Source organism: Typha angustifolia, chromosome 15, assembly GCF_048772165.1.
Source record: "Typha angustifolia cultivar Huaian chromosome 15, ASM4877216v1, whole genome shotgun sequence".
Classification (NCBI taxonomy): domain Eukaryota; kingdom Viridiplantae; phylum Streptophyta; class Magnoliopsida; order Poales; family Typhaceae; genus Typha; species Typha angustifolia.
In genome coordinates, this window is record NC_133253.1 from 15587331 (window position 1) to 15609313 (window position 21983).

Consider the following 21983-nt stretch of genomic DNA (forward strand, 5'->3'; position numbering starts at 1 on the left):
AAATTAAGATTAAAATATAAAGCTAATTAATTAAGTTTGGGACTTAGCTTGAAACCAAATAAAGCCCAAGTTTTTAAGTAATTGATGAGTTACAGCACAGAGGAAATTAGAGAAATACTTTGGAGGGATACTGAGGCACCTTATTTTGCTCACCTTATGGTTACATCTAGAATAATCATCCCATTCGTCTTAACTGTTACACTAGCTTGGGATATTGCAGTGTTCATGAAGTCATTCTTCAATATTATTCAAGGAAGAGATCAATTGGTAGCGTTTTCTTATGCGGCTGTGTACTTTGACAGCTCACAAATGAGCCACACTTTTTCTCAAGGCATGTTTAACTTTGATTGAAAGGCCACTGTCCTCAAATCTAAGGACTCAGTTAGGAATTAATTTTTTTTAAATACATTTTATTATTTTAAAATAGCAGTTAAACATTATAATAACTCTATTCTAAAATATCAAGCTTAAATTAATTAGATTCAATTCAAGCTTATTTCAAACTCGAGTCTATTTCAAGCCAAATTAAAGCCTGAATCAAATTTGAATTAAGCTTAATTTGAATCTGGTATGAATTGAATGTTACATATATAAGTGGAATCTTATTAAAGCAAGCTTGATTGAGCTGCCTGTGGAGACATTATCTTATCTATCGATAGTAATAGCTGTGAGATGAAGAAAGATCACATCATCTTGCTCAACTTCTTGTATGAAACTTTTGATAATTTAACTGGTATGCAGAAAATGTAACACATTTGGTAATATCAATTTATGATCTTTATTAGTGCTCATTTATATTGGTTGTGATCAGATGAGTTAGCTCAGCACTCGGTCCTTTGGAGCTGACAATCAACTAATCCCTGTGAGATGGATAAAAATAAGCATCAAACACCCAATATTTCTCTTTAGTGTTCATTTTGTCACAGATTTGTTACAACTGAATCACCTGACATATCCTAGTTTGGCTCTCTCTAAATGAGAATAGGAAATCAACCAAGAACCTTGCAAATTTCTTTCCCATTGAGATGTTTGAAGTACAATAGCCAACATCTGTTTTTAGGCTTAAAGAGGCGATCTGGCAGAAACCTAAACACAAAATTGTTTCTCCATCTCCATCCTTTACAAAGAAAGAAAAAGCAAAAAAGAAGATAATTTAGAGGGTTGGGAATAACAATATTGGTACTTTGCCTTACTGGGTTATTCCAACATCGAAAACTGAATTATTCTTTGGCTTCAGGTCCTCGCAGCTGCCATTAGTAGCTGTGCTCCCAAGTCTAGTTGGTGGCCAGTAGCGGAAGATGGATCTCCCTAGAATGTTCCTTGACGGAAGAGGACCCCTGAAAAAGAGTAAGTTATGTAGAGGAAACAAAAGAAATAAAGACGGCATAATGCTGAACCAGATCAAGTTGTTGTCATACCATATGTGTGAATCATAACTATTGTTACGATTATCTCCCATCACAAAAACAGAGTTTTGAGGCACTTGCTGCAGCAAAAGATAGGTGATAATTGAAGTTATCTTGATCTCTCAGGAAATAACTTCAGACAATGCAAAGAAAATTTATGATAAAAGTGCCAAAAAAAAAGCATCTTCATTCCTGATATAGATTCGAACAATGAGAACCTATGGTATGGTAGGCTTTCCTATGTTAAAGGATGAAATGCATGGTGTTACATCACATCATACTTCTTTGGGCAATTACTGCATGCTTTCCTAACTCTCCCTGTGCATGCTTACTATCATAGATGTTTCCATATAAAGGAGTGATGTGTTAGGTAGCTTGATAGCCAGCATGAAATGTTGCGACGGAAATAGCTAAGTTACTAAAGGATATCGACTTCTTCTAAGAATTATCTTAGAGCCTGCTCAAAAAGTTATCCTGAAGAAGCATCTCTAGAATTTTCAAAGGGGTGAGATGTCCAGCCTCATGAAAGAAAATCCACAGATTAGGAGCTTATGCCATATAACAGGAGAGATTAAGTACAAAGCTGAACAAGTACAGAAGAAAATAAAATTGTATCAAACTACAGTGCATGAATTAACAAAACCAATTAAACTAGAAAGGAACCCAATGAACGAAGCTCCCATTAAACAAGTGCTAGGGGAGGCGGGAGGAAGACATACATAATATTACCCTTATTTCTGCAGAGGCAGTTTCAGCAAGCCATGGCTGCTTGGATGCAAGGGTTAGGCCACCAAGTAATGCCATCTAAGAAAACAATTATCGTAGCTCTTAAATATTCATGCACATTTGATTTATCTAACAGGAACTTCACAATTTTTAATGACAGTAAACCTCACCTGAAAATTTTAACAAAAAACTATCTTTGTCTAGTCAAGGTAATGTTGCTTTGTCACATCAATTCACATCCTTTTTAGATCTTCATCTTTGTCGACCCATCTGGAAGTCTCTATACCCTATTTTTCAATGAAGCTCATTCTATACTCATTTAATTCTCCAAATTATTTTATTGTTTCTAAATAGAAATTCAAATCATAATTTTTCTGATAATCGTGTCATGACAATTTCAAAATCTAGTGAAAGCACCTGTAAGGCTATAGCAACCTTACCACAGGGTTCATGTCATAGGATGGGGGCTCAAGAATGAACTCTTCATTTCTCACATCTCCATTTACTATTAGCTTTCCATCATGTACCTGCAATATATACAACGGAAATAAAAGAACTATCAATTATGTAATCCTACAGATGCTTTCAATATGAAACAACAATAATCCTACAGATGCTTTCAATATGAAACAACAAACATTCACGATATAACAGTATTAGGTGATATAAAAGGTAGCATCAACCATAAAAAGAAAATGGTGTTGCTTATCTGAAACCAGGATGGTACTGCAAGAGAAAGTAATTTAGAAAGACTTATAATGCTTTTACAGATAAGAGTATTCGCAGAAACATAATAATAGAATCCAATGTCGTATGGGAAATTTAACCTATAATTGTGTCAACTGCAGTCGTACTTATTGACTTATTGTAGATATATCTTGAGATTTCTTCTATACTTTTTTAGTTTTTTATTAAAAATTCTTTTACAAGGTAAGCCACTGTCAACTATAATTCCTCTAGACTGACCTTCAATTGATATTTATTTCAGAAATCCACTAAAAGGACAAGTTAGACGACTATCCAAGTGCCAATAGTAAAGCATCATCTCTGCCAGCTAGATAATCCTTGACTTGACTGACTGGTGTGCATGTTAATAACTTAATATGCTTGAGTTGTAACTAATGATTGGAATTAAGTTCCATCCTTTTCTTCTCAATAATTAGTGATTAAAGTTAGATGGTATGAGTCTATGAGGACCACTATTAAGTTGCTGGTGGTTTTGAAAAATAAAATTCCAATAGTTAGTTTCTTGATCACATTGTATTGCAGAATGTCTTACCTGCACACAGACACCTTACTAAAAAAATCTATAGCAAGCATTTTTTTAGTAATCTAACCGTATAATAAGTTCATAAATTTTCAATAAGTCCATAAAAGAGCTTGGGTAAACATTTTTGGAAGAACTTGACTCACTTGGCTCAGCAAGGTACAAAGTGGACATAGACTTACCTTAGAAACAAACAGTTAAAACAAGGGCAGTACAGTATGAAATAAGCAAGGAATTCCAAAGGTAATATTCAAATTTAGAAATTGATAATCACTCACAAGCATGGAGAGGTTTGAAAACTTAGTACATGAAAACCCATAAAAATTTCAGTTGACCTTGGGCAATTTGACAATCTTAAATTTATCATTGTAAGAAGGCATTATAGTTTTGAATTTTAATTTTGGGTGCCTGGAAACTATTGTGAACAATTACCAATTTGGCCCCAGAACCATAGCAGATCAGTCTGATGACTAACTTCAGGAATTTAATCATGGTTTATTTAAGTCACTATAAATGGATAATATGAATTAACTTTACCGTTTCAGTAGTGTAGAACATCTTTATGCTCAGAAAGCTTCATTTTGAACCTAACTCCATTTATAATGAGCTTAAATCTGGTTCGTAATCATTACTCAAACTAGTTTGGAACAGGTCCTAATTAATTGGTTTATCCCAATAGTACAGGTGTATATGAACTGAATATGGAACACTTAATAAGGATAACGGATCTTAAAAGAAAAACATAGTTTGCATTCCATGTCACTAAAATGAAATTGTCAAAATATCTCCATTGCAAAATATCATGATGAAGCTCTAGAATTGAGAAACCTCCACCAAATGTGTGCTTATCATGATATCTTTCAATATCTGGTCCCAAGCCCAAATAAAGGAGAGCTGTGTTAGATGTCTTGACAGACAATTTAAAACTTTTATCAAGAAAGCTATGAAAATGGATCCTAAAAGAATGTAATTGCTGCTAGGCCATGCACTAAATAGAGATGAATGAAAAATATGGATCCATATATCAGACCTGAAATTAAGGAGACTAAAAATTTGGCTGTTGTAACTCCAGAAAAAAGCTCCGAAACAGTCAGAACACCTTGACTACATTGAGATGATTATTACATGGCATCTTTTCCCATCTCTGTCATTGATGTATTTCAGTTTGGGTTTTGTTCATTGATGTGCTTTAATCTATGCATTAAGAATGGATCGGATACTGAATGTTTAGGTGAAGAAATCTTAGCAGAACCTGTTGTATCTTAAATATAATAAATAGTCCTAGTCCTCTTTTTCAAGCAAAGAGCTTTCAATCTTCTTTCTATTTCCCTTCTAATTATGATGGGTAACCTAGCTAGAATTCTTTAAGTAGGAAACTATTCAGATCAAACAAAGGAACTATATTTTCATGATAGAGAAGATTATATACATTACAACACTTTTGATGTAGGTATACTAACCTCTACAACATCCCCCTCCTTGGCAACCACTCTTTTGATGAAAACGTCATTATCAGTATATCCCACTTCCTGCAAGATGTATTGATGTAAAATATCTAAACTAAGCAAATATAAGTCATGCGGAAGAAAACTGTATATTTGTGCAGGCCCAAAAAGGACGTACATACCTGTAAGACTGGTGGGCTTTTAAAGATCACTATGTCGTTGACACATGGCTTTCTGAAGTAATATGATACCTAAGAAAATTTCTACAAAATATTAGTTTTGGAGAAACTATATTTGTGTCATATTGGCAGAAAGCATCTAATTGTGCTTGCTGAAAACACATACTTTATGACAAAACTACAAATGAGATGGACAGCAAAGATTATGGAAGAGAACTGAGAAATATAGATGAATATCTCAACCTTGCATCATTTGGATGCCCTTTCTTTCATGAAAGAAAAAAAATCCATATAAGAATATCAAGAATATACTGAAATGGGAAAATTAACCTTAATGTGTTCTTTTATCTTTTCTGTGGTGTGGACGCTTTAACATACATAGCATACTACATGTTGAAAGGCTTATTTTAAGTTGAAAGGAAGACAAGGAACGGAGTGTGCTAGTCAGCACTTACTGTGCCACAAAGTATAGCAGGATGTTATCCGCAACCACTTTTGGTTTCTTTTGACCATTCACTTCAACAGATTGTCAATTCACTTGTGGGATGTCACTGTCAACCCTTTTTGGTTTCCTTATCGAGTTGAGAAATGATGTAAAGTGGCAACCTCTTCAATCATAAGCGGCGAGAGTCTTAGATATTAAACATTAAAATTCAAAGCATGAAAGACTCAATAGACTGTCAAATTCAAATAATTTACCAAGAAGAATGTGATAAGAAAACCTATGTGACATCTTGATTGATCGTTCTAACATACGAATCATCATCAAGGACACTGAATCAATATCCACATGTACTGATGACAAATCCTAGAAATATGCAAGTTTTATCCAAAATGTATTCCAAAGTTCCAGTATAGCCAAGAAATCTAGGGAAAAAAAACCTATAAATTAAGACCAGGATCATGATATTAGTAAATTAAGTATCAGTTAATAACACCTCATTCTACCAAAGAATATCTAGACCTCCAATAGGAACATTCCGTTTCCACATTTGAGAACAAAATGGAACCAAACTATAAAAAGGTAATACCTTCTCTGCGACAATGCGGTCGCCAATATCAAAAGTTGGAAACATCGACAATGACGGGATGAACCGAGGCTCCGCGATGAACGACCGGAAAGCCAAAGAAATCGCGAATGCCGCAAGCACAGTCTTCGCGTCATCCAAAGAGATATTAAACCACTCTGGTAGAATTCCCTTCTTCTTCTCCCCCTCCTCCTCTTCCTCCTCTCCTCCCCCACCCTTCCCACCTCCATTACCGCCATCCTCACTCTCCACTTCCAGCAGCGGTGGCGCATCCGCAGCCTCCCCACCCCTAGAATCGACCCCAGGACCACACCGGGTTTCTCTCCAGTGGCTTCTTCGCCGAAAGAGCTGGGGACCGGCAAAAGTGGAGCTTTGAGGGCGAGATACGAAGCAGGCAGTGCTCAAAATCGAATCTTTAGGGGCACAGAGGGGTCTGGCTGAGGATGAGGAGCAGGAGGGGAGGTAGGTCGGCTTGATGCTAGGGTTCTTGGAGGGGAGGAGGATAGGATTGGATTTAGGGTTAGGGTTTTGGGATGTAGAAGGGAAGAACTGGAGCGACGACATCATTGTTGGCTTCTTCTTGGTCTTCTCCCTCCCTCCCTCCCTCCCAAGGAAGAAAGATAAGCTAAGAGAAAGGCGCTTAGTTTTGAGTCTTTGGGACAAAAGAGACTGTTAAAAAGTTGAGAGCTTAAAAAAAAATTAAAAAAAAAAAAATTAAAAATAAAAAAAATTAAAAATAAAAAAAATTAAAAAAAAAGTTTAAAGCATTATTTATTTTAATCATAATTTAGATGTTGAATTTAAAAATTGTTTTATAAATATCTTCAAAGTCAACATGTAAATTAATCAAATAAATAAAACTATAAAAAAATTAAAATAAATTTAAACCTAACCGTAAGAAATAAAATATAATTTCTTCACCATATTATTTGTATCTCTTTCGAACGATTTTGTTCGATAAATCTAAGATTATTTCGATATACCTATTTGTTTTCTGTTTCATTTTTTTTGTTATAAATCACTTAATCTCTTAACCAGCATTTATGAAAATAAACTTGTAATTATTATCTTCATTAATCTATGTGAGTTCATAAACCTATCAGTTAATCAGCTTTTCTTTTTATTTGATCTAATTTGATACACAAATATTTACCTAAATTTATATAGAATAAAATATATTTTTCGGAAATTATCAATAAAAATACACAGTTAATTTTCAATTTTATCACCCAAGTTTCTTTACTCCATTTTATTTTTCAACTTTGCACTCATTAAATAGTAAAAGAAAATCTTAATATGCATTTAATATAATATGACTTTTTTAATAAATTTTTGCCTTAGAAAGATGCTTATAGTAATAAATGTTTGCTCTCTCTCATATATTTATATAACAAGTAAAATAATTATGAATTATCTTATGTTATTAGTCTGGCCTATTTTAAAATAATTAGGAGATTTACAAAAAATATAAGTGTTCAATAAATGAATTACTTAATAAAATTAAAATATAAATATTCTATAACTATGAATTACATAATAAAACTATGACTTATAAAACTATAAATATTCAATTAGTATGAATTATGTAATAAAAAAATTGTAAATATAAGTATAACCATATTTGGATCATCAAATTTGAGAAGATATAAATCAACTATTAAGTTTCCAAAATCATTTACTTGTTTCTAGTTTAAGAGGATTCATTTTTTTAAACTCATATTTACTGTGTACAAACATTTAGGCATTGTTAAACCTAATTCACACTAGGTATTAGTGTTGATTAAATGAGTTTTTATAAGTTTGAAGTGTTGGAAATTTCTTGTATTTGACATGAATTTTTTATAAGCTTTGAACTAAGTTTTAAGTGGAGTCTATATGTTATTAATAATAGTTTAATGGTGAAATTAATTTAGCTCAAAGAGTACTTTATTATCATATATTCACTTAGTTAAATTCACGAAGAGAATTGGCTCTAAAGTGGGTATCATGGCAATAGAAAATAAAGAGAAGCAAGTTTAGCACCCATATTGGATATTTGAGAAATATTAGTATGGTATATAAATGACAAACTTTTTATAAGCTTTGAGCCTCAAAAGGGGTACCTCTTTTATGGGTAAATAGTATTATACAACTTAACTCACACACACGCGCTGCTCGACTATAAATTAGGAGATAGAAGAAGAAGAAGCATAATAAGAGTAAAATCGTATTTCTTATCATATGAAATGCTTGTGCAAAAAAAAAAGGAGTGAGATGAAAAAAGAAGAAAAGTTGTAAGAGTTCTCTCTATTCCTATAATGTTTCATCAGTATTTAATGAGATACTAAGTGACAGAAAAGTAAATTTAGAAATTAATCTAACCTATAAGGGAAAACTAATATGTTGTTAAGTGACAAAATAAAAATCATGTGTGTTTTTATAATAGTGGATTCCGACATTTAAAAATGTATATATGTTCAATGTTCTGATACTATATTTATCACATGAATTCGAATCAATATTATTTTAGATCTCTTTGAAATATTATCCGGCCGTCTCAAATTTATCTTATAATTTTTAAAAATTTGACCTTACATAGGCTAAATATTTATTGGAATATAAGAACTTATATAAAAAAAACATATTTATTTAGTATTTTTGTTATATATTTTTCATATAAACTCTTATCGATATTATTTTGAATGCTTTAGAAAGAAAAAATAATTCTCCACAACTTCTTCTCATGAATATCTTCAAATTTAACTATTTAGATATCTAAAAAGTTTGTTGAAAGATGACAACTTAAAAAAAGAATGTAACCCATTGATAAATAACAAAATCAGTTTTATTCATTATTTTGCTCATGTCTTTCTCATATAAACTCTTATTGGTATTATTTTAAATGCATTGAAAAACTTATTCAATATTATACAATTTCATCTTCAAATTCGACAATTTTGGTAGTTAAATTTTTGTTGGAAGATGATAACTAAAATCAGCCAACAATGTTATGGAGTTATAGTGGTTTTATATCTAAGGAGGGTTATTCATTTACCCGACTAATCTACAAACTATGAAGATTGCTGATACTAGTGGCCTCACCCAAAGGGAGAGGCTAAGACGAGCTCGATTTACACATTCCTCTAACCTCTAGAGTATGATATTTGGCCGGGTTGGAAGGAGTTGTCTAAAAGAGCACCCAAAAATCATACTTTTTGTTGGAAACTATTATGAAATCAGATTTCTACTAGGGAGTTCTTAAACCAGCTCTAGTTAAGGCTACAAGACAACTATGGGTTGCGCTTAGGGCGCTTAGGGAGATGTCTGAGCACCTTATGTATGCATATTGATATAGTGGGGAGGTGTGGGAACCGATGGATGAAACCTAGCGGCACCATATGAATTTGGAGGTTAAGCCTGAATTAGATCTCCACTTACTAAGCTAGTGACAAAGTCGTAAGGAAACACGTAAAGAAAGTGAGTGCCACTACCTTGCAGGGAATATAAAAATAGCATAACTGAGTTGTTTTTAGAAGGGTGGCGAAATCAACACAAGTGGTGGCAAGAAGACTTCTTTTCTTGATTGAGAAGTATGCTAAACCTTCTAGCCATATGTCGTTGGAGAGAGCCTAAAGACAAGCCAAGTGGAGGCTACCGAAACGTGGTTGGTGCAAGCTAAACACGGATAAGGCCTACTCTCCAATGAGCTACCAAGGAGAAGCCAACATGGTGGTTCGTTCGAATGAGGGCATAATGGTGTCAATTGCATGGGGGCCCTCACAAGCTTCTTTTTCATAGATGGCGAAAACCTACGCTATCAGGTTGGCCTTCGAATTGCGCAAGGAAAGAGTATCAGGGCATCTCGAGGTAAATATGAATCCTCTAGAGTTAGTCAGAGTTCTTCGGAAGGAGACAGTGTGTACTTAGAGAATTAAATATCTAATTAAGAAATTTTGGAAGAGGGAACATGGTGGCCGACCGGGCAGTTGAGTCAACTAGGGCGAGCTAGTGTCAAGGTGTCTGTTGCTGGAGACCGGGAAGGAGAGCTCCTTCCCACAAGCTTTTGGGTTTTGACATGTCAGCAGATGATCATATAATATAAGCTGATGGGTGTTTGTAAGCTGGTTGCAGATCTTTTTATTTAAAAAAAAATTAAAAAAAAGAAGAAAAAAGTACGCACACCGATGTCCCAAATCAGACTCATCGAATCTAATCGCGTTTTCCTCCTATAAAATCTACCTTCCCGAACGAGCAAAAAAAACCCCGCCTCCAAACATTACTCGGACGATAGGAGAGAGAAATGGGGCAGCTCCATCTCCTCTCCCGGAGCCCGGCGACGGGTCTCGGATTCCCCGCCGTCCGACACATCACCGTGCTTGACACGTGGCTCCCCCCCGCGTCCGCCGCTTTCTACCCTCTCGGCACCCGAAGCTTCTCTATCCACAGAAAGGCGGCCATTTTCGACGCTCGACCAGGGCGGTTTCGCTTTAGGATGGGAAGATCAGGTATCTTTCCCATGCTTCTGTTTCGTTATTTTTCGAAGTTGTGATTAACGAATAGGTTTTAACTGATTTACAATTATTTCGCTAATTTCGGATGATGGGCTTGAGAACGATTATTGTAGATTGTGCTTCGTTTGTGTAGTCTGACTGAATAAATTACGATCTTGAGTCATATTTCTAATGTGTTATGCTTCGTTTATTTATTTTTAGTGTGCTAGTTGCAAATTTGAAATCGTAATCCTTGATTTAATTTACGGATTTTTTTTTAGTTTGAGACTGAGTCTGTTCATTTTCTCGAAATTGTTGCTGTTGGCAAATTTGTAAATAGTCTGATTTAGTTGAAACAATTGCAATTTTTGAGGATTGCCCATCGTTGTTGTAGAACGAGTTCTGTCATTTTGCTTGTTCTGTTGTTCATCCTCGAGCTGCTTTTGATGTACTAGCAAAGTTATTTCTTTCTGGAATTCGTTTTCTTCTATAAGAATGACTACCAGTATCGTTTATAAATGTTGATGTTATTTGATGTGGCTTATAGTTGGCTTTGTAACATTAAGTTGTTATATGTATGATTGGAGACTGGCAAATATTAAGTGCATTTTCTTCTCGTCATATATACTGTAGATGCATTTAGTTTTACCATGGTTTGGTATATGATTCTCAAGAGCTTCTGTGCTTTTTAGATTTAACATCAGATTTGGAGCTTGCAAGGCCTGAAGACAAGAGGGCACCAAACAAACGTGTTAGTGGGATATTTTGGATATTACTTCTTAACATTGGTTCTTATGTTGCAGATCACTTGTTTCAGGTAATGCATTTTCCAATCAAGGAAGAGTAGACCTTTCAAACATTATCATCATCCACTCTATTTGGAAGAAAAAAAATTCATTTGTGAATAATATTGTTTACTATATGTGAGTCAGCATTCTTATGATAATCCATGTCTTAAGCCTTTTTAGCATCTTTTGGATGAGCAATCTGAGTTGTTCATTTTTTGGTTTACTCTTAAATTCTATTACTGTTATCTTGTAAATAACTTTATTTTTCTTACAACTGTTAGGTTCTTAGATAGTGTACAAATAAAGACATCTTAATTTCATACTATTTGCCTCTGTTTGCTAAAAAGCTTCTTTCTTCTTAATGCTCTTGAAAAGCAAAGACCATGGTTCCTAGTACTTTGAGACGTGCTCAAGTTGAGCGTCGCTAGCTCGAGCTCGGCTAGATTTAGCTGTCATTGTAATATGTTAAAATATTATATATAATTAGTCGTCTACAATTTTAAATCTGATGCTTTATCCTCTAGTCCCACATAAATTTTATAGATCCTTTTATATATGTAATGTTGCAATGGGCTACATGCTTAAGAATTTGATTAGATATTAAGCTAGTCCATTTGACTAGTTAATTAGATTAATTTGGCTAGTATAGAATTCAAGAATAATTTGCAATGGTGCTTTGGCTTTGAGTTGACTCTTGATGTTTTCTATGCATTGGAGTTATAGCAACCTTTTGAGTTCTCTAGAAATTGGAAAACGAAGAGTCATATAGTATAACTAAGAGTCATATAGTATAGCTAAAAATCAAATATGATAGATCAAAAGTCATATAAACAACTATATATATGTGGTCTTATCCTATGGAATGGCTAAAAATTGAAGCAATAAAAAGTTCTAAATTTTTATCCATTTCATTTTGTGTTAAGAAGTCAATATTCTTCTCTTAAATTTTCTATTGGCTTCTCCTAACATAATTTAGTGTGAACAAATGCCTAAGAACTCTTCTATAACAACCTTTATGCGAGCTTGCCCAAGTTGAGCTCGAGCCAGCTCGCTAACAAGCCAAGCCGAGCATCCTTCAGCCAGCTTAACTCTCTATAATTTTGACTCGAGCAAAGCCCGGCTCATTTATACTCCTACCTATAGGGGGATCATAAGAATTAGGTCACTTGTGTGCCTCAAAGATATTATTTTAAAAATGGACCTCTCACTTTTAAACTCAATAACGATGTCTTGAAAAGCGTATTGTAGCTCGAAACTTTGTTTCGTGAAATTGTGAAAAGTTGATTATTTCTGTGGTAGCTAGTTGGAGTATTGATATTGTTAGCAGATGCATTTTATATCTAACTGCCCTAGTGTCTCCTATGGGAAAAGCCTAAAAAGTTCTCATTCTATTTTCCAGATTCGCCAGATGAAAGCACTATATCTGTACCATAGTTGGCCTGCTTGGTATCAATTTGTGACTGCAACCTTTTGCCATGCTAATTGGTCAGGTCTCTTTTTCTACATATGATATGCAACTCGGAATTTCTTTGGCATCTTTTGTATGAAATGCTATGTCTTTCAATAAAACATAATGGTATTGTTAGAATATAAAATATAAAATTATTATGCTTTAACAGCTGAAGTTTTTAGAGTAGTTGGTGAGTTATTATCATATCAAAAAAGATCTTGAATTCAAATCTTATCAAATCAATATGTTGTGTAAAATATAAACCTCCGGTCCAATCCACTTTTTGGGTCAATTATAATGTCTCAGGCCCAAAAGTGAGGGAAAGTATTAGAATATAAAAATATAAAATCACCGCTATCTAACAGTTTAGGTTTTTAAATTAGTTGGTAAATTATTAAGTATTTATCCTCTATATGAAACTGAAATAAGAAACCATAAAACTTCTGCTGGATATTTACTTTACTGTTGGCATATTACAGGAACCATCTCTCGAGCAACCTATTCTTTTTGTACATATTTGGTAAGAGCTTCTGTCTTTCCCATGAAAATGATGTCATCTTTCTTCGTAACTCAGTGACAGAGCTTTCCATCTTAATCTTATTTATGAACAGGAAAGCTTGTTGAGGAAGAAGAAGGTAACCTTGCGTTATGGATCTCTTACATCCTGACAGGTGCTGGAGCAAACGTGGTTTCATGGTTAGTTCTTCCAAGAGTTGCTGTGTCAGTTGGAGCCTCTGGTGCTGTCTTTGGTCTATTTGCAATAAGTGTCCTTGTGAAGGTGATGACTTCTGCTACTTTTAGATAGAAAATGGTGCATTCATGTTGCTTCAAGAATATTTATTGTTAATGCAGATGTCCTGGGACTGGAGGAAGATTATCGAAGTTCTTATTCTTGGTCAGTTTGTTATTGAGAAGGTATGTTATTTTATGTTTTAGTGAATATGAACACACTATTTCTTTCTGATCTGTCATCACTATTTCTGTTAAAGTGTAGAATTATAGGTATTCTTGCAGAAATTCTTTGAATGTCATCTAGAGCCACCATTCTTGTATGAATTCCGTTGTTTCAAATTTTAATAATTGGTCAAAGAGATAATCTTAAATTCTTTCTTGAGTTAGGTCATCTTGTTCTTGTCTGTTTTTTACTGTATATTGAAAGGTATATATATATAATGTTGGTGTATTTAGAGAGAGTTGCAGCATTTAGAGTGTGGTGTAGCCTCAGAGAAATTCACCTTATGCAACAAACTTTTTGGTGCAAACTTAAGCTTGCCTCTAGCAATCAACACTTTTTCATTGTGAACTTCTTTCCTCCATTTGGATTTTTAGATCACTAAGAAAACTTGAGAGAGTAATCGTGGTGAATAACTGCATATAGTCTTCTTCTAGTGTCTACTTCATTTATCGGGTTTTGGACATCTCATTTCAGTCATGCTTGCTAATCCATAATCTCTTTTTTAGGCAATGACGACATGAATTTGTTCTTTATATGGATGGCCAAATGTGTATTAGTTAATATTGGGAAAGGTCATCTGGATCTAGCTTCTTGGAAGTGGTCCATTGGGTATGGCGTCAGCTTTTCTCCTTGCCAAAATTTACTAAAAGCAAGAAATTGACATCTAATCTAACTGGATGTAAAGTATCTCTAGTGTATTTGACGCTAAAATCAAGAATTTGGCGTCCCGTTGGGAATGGCGTCAGCCTTTATGTGTTTGTTCTGCTATATATTTTCTAGGACATCCAAGTGGATTCCTTACCGGAAACTTCTAAAAGTTCTTGGGACTCTCATATTTCCATGTGCACATATGAGAATAGGGACAAGGGGTTATCCCCAGTATGATTCTTCTCAAAGTTGAGAGGCTTATGTTACATTTGTTATCATTTTTTAAATCCAACATAAGTTCTACAGCTGATCATGGAGGGAGAAGAAACTGGTATAGTTTAGTGTATTCTTGCAGGAGAGTAATCCTAAGTACCTGCATAGCTTATAGTCACATCAGTTATAGTGAATGCAGATGGAGAGGATGAGCTGCATCTTGTGTACTATGTATTTTGAAGCAAATGTGCAGATTAAGCCAGTAGCTTGATATATATTTTTTCTGATCAGGAGATTATGCATGTTGACCTTGTCTTACAAGGTGCTCTATGTTTATCGCTGCTAAAGCAAAGATTGGGTGTGGTCATGTGGTATATGAGGTGGCACTAATTGGAATTGCTATCAATTTCACCGTTATGCATTGGAGCATGTATTATTCATCAAAACTACTAGGTAGCTGTAGAATTAATAGGAATAAGCATTCCTAGGCTAGCAGTATCTGCAAATGCTATTGAGACTTATAGTACCATGAATTTAAGTGATGATGAGTTGCCAGCACAGTACAAAAAGAGTCAGTGAAGCCTGGCATTATGCAATGCATGCCAGCCAGCCATGACATGTACAGTTAGTAGGCTTGACACTATGCTGATACACGTACTGTGTATGGGTCGTGAGCATACCCTTCTGTCAGCATGAAATGTATGATAGTGGCCTTCATGATAAGTTTTCTATTTGATCAGGCATCACTTGGAGAGAAATAGTACATGGAAAATAATAGGAGAAAGAAGTGGAATCCACTAAAAGAACATATGTACTGTAAATCAAAATGAAGGCCATGATTCATCGACTTTGTAGCAAGCATATCCACTTCCAGGAGGATACTCTTGTGAATGCAATTTCTGCTTGCTCGTTTAGTAACTATTTTTAAACTTCATTGTTATTTAGATTGCATCTCATCATATATACTTGGGGAGTCCCTTTATCCTAATCACAATCATTAACCTTGATCATTAACTAAGAAATGTTTTTTTTTAATGACAGAACAGTTTCAAAGCTAATGAATAGATTTTTTTTTTAATAGTTGATTATATCATCCTGCTTTGAGTGCATTTTTGGTATCTGGTTTTTGAATTAACATCATATCTTGTGTAGTTTATTATTTATCTCTTGACATCGTAGTGAGTCAAATAGAACTCCCATTAAGAAAATTATTATTCATTAAAAGAGACTTTCCTTTCGCAATCTCTTTACAACTTTTTGATGTTCGTAAGAAGTTCACAAACCATCCATTTCTCTTAAGTAATCATAGATCACAGAAGTTGTATGAAGAATTATCTATAAGTGAATCAACCTGCAAATAACTGAAATACGAGATGGCGCTATGAACGATTTATTTTTGTATGAGGTATGCCTGAATTATATAGCTTAATATGCCATGGACGGAAATATTGAACTAGTATTTGATTTTTCTAGTTGATGTGTTATTCCTGTAAGACATTTAGCCTCTTGATCAGCTATTAAAACAGTTCACTGGCTGTTCATGTAGGTCATGGAAGCAGCACAGGCTTCCACAGGGTTGGCCGGTCCAATGGCTAGAGGCTATTCATTCCAAACAGTTAATCACATTGCTCATCTCTCAGGTGCTTTGATTGGTGCTGCCCTAGTGTTGCTAATTAGTCGAATTCCTTCTAATCCTCCGAGCAAAGACGTGAAGACTTTGAAAGCAGACAAGGATAAAAGAATTTGATTCATGGGTCAAATTGACCTTGATAAGAATTTTGTGTAAGATATACTTGTACATCATAATGCGAGCAATCTATTATTTCTCTGTCTATTTCTCAGTTCTCACTCACCAAAAACAATCACTTCGCAGACAGTGCACTATTATAGAAATTCCTTGAAAAGACCAACTCATGCTACAGAGAGGGTAACTACTCCCTTGAATACATTCAAGATTTCCTGGGACCGAGAGAGTAGTACAAATCAGTTTCATAGTAATGACGAAATGACCTAAGATATGCTGATACATTAGAAGTGTAGAAAGTTTCATAAACTAAATGGAAGCCTTTCATGTAAGGCCTTCTACCAGTGTAATGAGAAAATATGACATACATAGTATGCCAACGAAGGAGAATAAGCAATGACATACAGTATCCCCTGGATAGACGACATAATTTTGCAGCCATCGGAAAATTCTGTTGATCTATGGTTTTTCCAACAGTTTTTATACAAGAGAACGCATTGGTTTCTTTTTCTTTTTTTTAAAAAAAGAATTTATGAGCAGCTATTCAGCCCTTGAACAGCATTACAACTCAATTCAGGAATACCACCTTGCATGAATTAATGACCTGCCCATACATCCCACCCTGTTGCATATGCAGTTGCTTCCTGCAGAATATTGACGACTTGACTCGGAATCTGCACAAGGGACCAAGTAATACTGACGTTCTACCGGTTTGCGGGCTCTCAGACGTAAATTCCGCATCTTGGAACACCATCCTACCTCCACGAGCTGTGGCAACCTGTACATGGTCAGGGAGGGCACTAGGAACCTGCAGCAAGTTGGAATGTGATGTACGGGGAGCTCGTCCACGGAGTCCTTCCAAGCTCTCTGCTTCACTATCATATGCAAGATCTGGTTCAAATCCTGCTTGAAGATCCTCTACCAAACCCAATACTCTGTTGGCCTCATCCTGCAGACCAACAGCTCTCCATGCCTCAGCCACGAGACGGAAGCTGTTCCTTTTGGGTATCACTCCAGCTTCTCTCATTGTTTGTAGAAGCTCTTCGGCTTTCCATGGTTGTTTCACTTCACCATATCCCCATATAAGTGTGTCAAATGTCTTCATATTTGGAGACACACCAGCTTCTGACATTCTAGTGTAGACTCTCAAGGCATTCTCCATGTTAGAAGCACTGCACCATCCGCTGATAATTGTTGTAAAAGTCACCACATTTGGTCGGATCCCCAATTTTTCCATTGTCAGCAGCAGGGCCTCGGCTTTATCAGGTTCGCGTGCACGGACATACCCTTTGGCAAGAATGCTGTATACTTGAGAATCTGGATCTACACCTGCACGCACCATCTTATCAAAAACCTCCATGCATTTGGTCATAAGCCCCAGTGCGCTCCATGCATTCATCTGGTGGCTGTAAGTAACAACATCTGCTTGGACTCCAAGTTCTTCCATCAATATTGAAACCTGCTTGATTACAGTTCAAACGTGAATTAATCAATCAAGGGACTGAAGCAAAAAAGGGAGGATTTCGCCAAAATGTTTAACTTACTTCATTGACCCCAATCATGTCCCCTGAATCTAGAAATCCTTTTATCAATGTGTTGAAAACAATGACATTCGGAAGAATTCCAATATCTTTCATCTGCCGGACACACCTGAATGCCTCTTTCATATTACCTTCTTTGCAATACCCACCTACAATAATGGCCCAGGTGCGTTCATTTGGGCGCAATTTGGTCTGCATCTCTAGTATCAACTCCTCAGCTTTCCTTGTCTCACCATTTTTAGTATAAGCTCTTGCTATAGTATTGTATGTGACAACATCAGGCAAGATACCAGAAGTACGCATCTTATTTACGACATTCCAAGCTTCTATCAGATTTTGCTGATCGCACCATGCTTTAATCAGAATATTGTATGTTTTCTGACTTGGTTTTGCATTTCCTTCAATCAACATCATATTGAAAAGATTCTGTGATTCTTCAGGGTTACCCACGATGCCATATCCTTTTATAAGTGTGTTGAAAGTGCTAGTTGTGGTCCTACAACCACTTTCCTTCATCTTCATGAATATGTTCATGGCTTCACTGATCTTTCCAGCTTCAGAAAATGCATTAATAATGGCATTGAAAAATATTGCATCGGGCTTTAATCCAGCTTGTTCCACTTGAGAGATGAGTGAAGGAATGGACTCAAAGAGCTTCTGATCTGTTAGCGCAGTTAATAGAGTTGTATATGTTACCAAAGATGGTTTGTGCCCCTCTTCTATTAGGCAGTCAAACAAAGATTGGGCTTGATAAGGTTTCTTTTGATCTATTAGAGTACCCATTCGTTTTGTTCTGCTACGAACAGTTTGACAACTATGTCCCCTTGCGCAGATAGGACAACGAGGTCGTATTTGGGAGTTTGAAGAATTCAAAGATGACTGTGAAATGTCATCACATTTATGTTGATCCTGCTATATTGAAGAATGACAGATTTGTCATTGTGCAAACTTACTGATGAGACAGCAATAACATGAAAAAAGATAAATAATGAGCTTCACTAGGCTTGAAATTCAACTACCAGATAAGAAAAAACAATTGAGCAAACATTAGAAAAGGAGAGTGGAGTATTGTTCTTTGAGAGAGGAAAATGGAACATTGTTGATCTATCTGCACCTTAAATGTAATAAGGAACAAATTTGAAAAGGTAATGACCCTTTTCCTCCATGTTATTATTGTCTTGTCTACTACTCTATATTACTGAAAAATGTTTTAACATGCATCATTATTATTAAATCTTCTTAGGCATTTATGCAAGTGTTGCAATCTGCAGGAGTTATGAAAAGCAATCGCAAGTCATGAACAGGAAAATACATCTGGAATAGTCTCAGTAATCAGGTCGAATATCTTAATTAAGACTTCCAAGTACCGGGTTATAACTTATAACCATTTATAGTTCAATGCATCATCTGAGATGAGATTTCGTATTAACTGAACTAAAGATAGAATAGTGGTCAAATCATAAATTGTTTTGACTCCTAAAACAAGACAATCTCAAAATATACCAGAAGGAGATTAGTCCTTCCTCAATTTTCCAGCACATGTTAATTTTACGTAGTGCAAAAAATTAATAAAAAACTCCAATGGGCATAAAACAGATCACTGAATCATCTAAACAAATTAATTTGAGTTAAAGGAAACTTGTGCCTAGAAAAAAGTGGTGTGTCGCTTCTCACATATAATGAGAAACTAGAGAGAGAGAGAGAGAGAGAGAGAAGGATACCTTGGAAGAGAAACCAACCATTTCTTTTCTTTTCGTACTATGCATGCGTACATCCTTGTTAGTGGTATCCAATGCCAACTGTATGCCATATTCTACCATGACTATACTTCCCTGCTTATGTTGTAGTTTGATATATTGATCTAGCCCGACAGCCTCAGCCTGAGTTCATTATGAACACAAAAAGTGCAAATGCTATGTCAGAATAATTATTGAACTGACAGTCAGAAAATGGTGGAAGAGAGACTGGTATATCTATCAGAAAAGTAAAGATGGACATCTGTAATAATAGAATGAGTACAAGAGAAAAAGAACGGAACTACGCATATTTATATAGTTCCTGAGCTTGGCACTTTGCCTGAACTCTTCAAACTATGTACCCTTCAAGACCACACAATGCCCAATTATCACATCCACTGAAAAAGTCAAATTCCTATGGCAAGTTGTAAGCAGAGATAAAATGTAATTATGTATTACAATGTAGACAGGAAAACAGTCTCTTTTTAATTTTTTATAATCTTTTCTCTGTTTCCTAATATCAAGTGTGGATGTTCAATGCTGGAGAACAAGACACCTTCAACAAATAAAAGTAGAGAATAGTTATATTTTATGTTATTGGATGGCCAGGTTCTTTAAAATCTTGAGCAATACTACAAAGTCTTTGCAAACAGAATGCAGTAGCTCAATGGGTCTGGTATGGTGGAAAATTTAGAAAAGAAAAAACATGATTGTAGCTTCAACAAGAAAGTTATTACAGTTGCTGGATTCAAAATTTGTTATATTATTGGTCATCTTGGGAAGCATTTAATCTGAGAAGCACTGGATTTCTTTTTCATCCTTTTTCTTCTTTATGTAATCTATGAAGTTTGTAATTATTATTGTTTATAATAGATATAAACAGGGATGTCCTTTCTCCAGAGAAAGGAACAGTTTCTAATATATACGACAACGACAATGTCCACTGAATAATATCATAAGTAACTGCATTGAACTGAAATACCAGCGTGACTTTTCTGAAGAATCAGATAAATATGATGAAAACAGAAATAAAATTTTTGTATGCATAAATATGAATTTAAAGAAAAAATGTATGCAAAGATTGATACGAGTGTATGGCCAAGCATATTAGCATAAGTTTGTGGGCTTTTCCGTGTCAACTCAGATTGGTCAGGACATCAGCTACTAGAGAGAGGTTCACCTGATTAGGATATTAGATAATCATGGGTGAAAATATAGCCTACAAGATGACCCATTATAGATGAAGAAATCAAGATTTTATCATTCATAATTTCATAAATATATGAAGAGAAGTATGACTTGTCTATCTTGATTTGTGCATCTACCACCTCTAGCACTACTCATTAACCATTCACGTTAACTTCCAATAAGGTGTATTAAATTGAGCCCATAACTGAAAGCTGCAATAGCTTGTATCTTCCCCTAAAACAACCATGCTTCGTTTTACTCTTTAATGATGAAATATTGAAAAGATATTAAACCAAGAAAAATGCCTCCATTGGAAATCAACTGGTAAGATGCAGATTGTTCAGTCTCAAAAGACATTACTCCAACTAACATTCCCCCAAGGGAAAGACTTGGATTTGCATAACAAGATGCAGAGCTAGACTCAGAAAACTTTCAGTTTGTAAGATGATGATGCAGCCATTTATGGAAATGAATAAGTGAAAAACAAAGGATCTGAATGGTTTAATAAAGAAAATTAAGACCTCGTTTGGCAAGTTTACTCACGGAGACAACCCAAAAATCCTCTGTACAGCTAGTAGCTTGCAATGAGTACACCAAGAGACAACCCAAAAGTTAAGAAAACCTCAAACGTTTATTTGAGTATTCGATTTCTTCAATTAAATGACAGTATCAGACACCAAAAGACCAGGAAAAGCCCAGAATCTCAACAAACCAAACAAAATCCCAGCTGGGCTTTCCTCACTCGTATTACTAATTCTTTCTCAAGTGTAAACAAAGTGCGAGATTATTTAAAACACGAATGAAGTCGCACCTCTCTTCAACAACTGTTCTCATTTGCTCCTCAATCAACTTCCCTGCAGTGGAAACGAGACCACTGAATGACAGAGAGAGAGACAGAGAGAGAGAGGAGGGGTCTCTTTACCTCTTTAGCACCGGAGGGCGTGAGTACGTGGAGGAATGAGACGATTGGGTTACTCTTTAGTTTCTCTCTCTACCTCTTCCTCTCCCATCACTCTCTTCCTCTCTCTCTCTCTAACATCTAAAACTCTCTTCCTTCGGACGCCACTCGGAGGCCTCTTATCTAGATGGCTTGGTTACGACAAAACTAGAAGCCCAGGATTAAATGGCGCGATGATGTGATTATCTGCAGGCTAGGTTATATGAATTTCCTGTGACCGTTTTGCGTGGCAAACTCACTTT

At 35.3% G+C, this 21983-nt stretch overlaps 3 protein-coding genes across 7 annotated transcripts; 1 reads left to right on the forward strand and 2 right to left on the reverse strand.

Annotated features, from left to right (window-relative positions):
• Positions 1–989: 989 nt before the first annotated feature.
• On the reverse strand, positions 990–6672 carry LOC140776961 (chloroplast processing peptidase-like). Of its 3 annotated transcripts, none has more exons than XM_073120836.1 (7): positions 6055–6672; positions 5027–5095; positions 4860–4928; positions 2573–2659; positions 2136–2210; positions 1419–1486; positions 990–1337 (listed from the first exon to the last, which is right to left on the reverse strand). In XM_073120836.1, the coding sequence occupies exons 1-7, from the start codon at positions 6616–6618 to the stop codon at positions 1190–1192; spliced, it is 1080 nt and encodes a 359-aa protein (XP_072976937.1). In that variant the 5' UTR covers positions 6619–6672; the 3' UTR covers positions 990–1189. The 3 variants fall into 3 exon arrangements, with proteins under 3 accessions (XP_072976937.1, XP_072976938.1, XP_072976939.1); XM_073120838.1 differs by having other exon boundaries at positions 1198–1337; positions 2126–2210; XM_073120837.1 differs by lacking the exon at positions 2136–2210 and having other exon boundaries at positions 6055–6669.
• Positions 6673–10269: 3597 nt separating this feature from the next.
• LOC140777501 (rhomboid-like protein 11, chloroplastic) lies at positions 10270–16822 on the forward strand. Its single transcript, XM_073121658.1, has 7 exons — positions 10270–10535; positions 11213–11337; positions 12708–12793; positions 13238–13278; positions 13370–13536; positions 13611–13673; positions 16121–16822. Exons 1-7 carry the CDS (start codon positions 10331–10333, stop codon positions 16319–16321), a joined length of 888 nt encoding a protein of 295 aa, XP_072977759.1. The 5' UTR covers positions 10270–10330; the 3' UTR covers positions 16322–16822.
• Positions 16749–21854, reverse strand: LOC140777500 (uncharacterized). Of its 3 annotated transcripts, XM_073121655.1 has the most exons (5): positions 21706–21854; positions 21595–21637; positions 19581–19739; positions 17863–18771; positions 16749–17777 (listed from the first exon to the last, which is right to left on the reverse strand). In XM_073121655.1, exons 3-5 carry the CDS (start codon positions 19677–19679, stop codon positions 16887–16889), a joined length of 1899 nt encoding a protein of 632 aa, XP_072977756.1. In that variant the 5' UTR covers positions 19680–19739; positions 21595–21637; positions 21706–21854; the 3' UTR covers positions 16749–16886. The 3 variants fall into 3 exon arrangements, with proteins under 3 accessions (XP_072977756.1, XP_072977758.1, XP_072977757.1); XM_073121657.1 differs by having other exon boundaries at positions 17863–18768; positions 21595–21837; XM_073121656.1 differs by lacking the exon at positions 21595–21637 and having other exon boundaries at positions 21706–21836.
• Between the last annotated feature and the right edge of the window lie 129 nt (positions 21855–21983).

Bases quoted from the DNA above. Each gene is read 5' to 3' on its own strand.
- LOC140777500 (XM_073121655.1), bottom strand. From the start codon at position 19,679: ATGGTAGAATATGGCATACAGTTGGCATTGGATACCACTAACAAGGAT. The intron at 18,772-19,580 runs GTATCCTTCTCT...TCTTCAATATAG, and splicing joins TGGTTGGTTTCTCTTCCAAG to CAGGATCAACATAAATGTGA. The intron at 17,778-17,862 runs GTAAGTTAAACA...GTAATCAAGCAG, and splicing joins ACATGATTGGGGTCAATGAA to GTTTCAATATTGATGGAAGA.
- LOC140776961 (XM_073120836.1), bottom strand. From the start codon at position 6,618: ATGATGTCGTCGCTCCAGTTCTTCCCTTCTACATCCCAAAACCCTAAC. The intron at 2,660-4,859 runs GTTAGTATACCT...TATATATTGCAG, and splicing joins AGGAGGGGGATGTTGTAGAG to GTACATGATGGAAAGCTAAT. The intron at 1,487-2,135 runs GTAATATTATGT...CTTTTGCTGCAG, and splicing joins CTGCCTCTGCAGAAATAAGG to CAAGTGCCTCAAAACTCTGT.
- LOC140777501 (XM_073121658.1), top strand. From the start codon at position 10,331: ATGGGGCAGCTCCATCTCCTCTCCCGGAGCCCGGCGACGGGTCTCGGA. The intron at 11,338-12,707 runs GTAATGCATTTT...TCTATTTTCCAG, and splicing joins TTGCAGATCACTTGTTTCAG to ATTCGCCAGATGAAAGCACT. The intron at 13,674-16,120 runs GTATGTTATTTT...CTGTTCATGTAG, and splicing joins GTCAGTTTGTTATTGAGAAG to GTCATGGAAGCAGCACAGGC.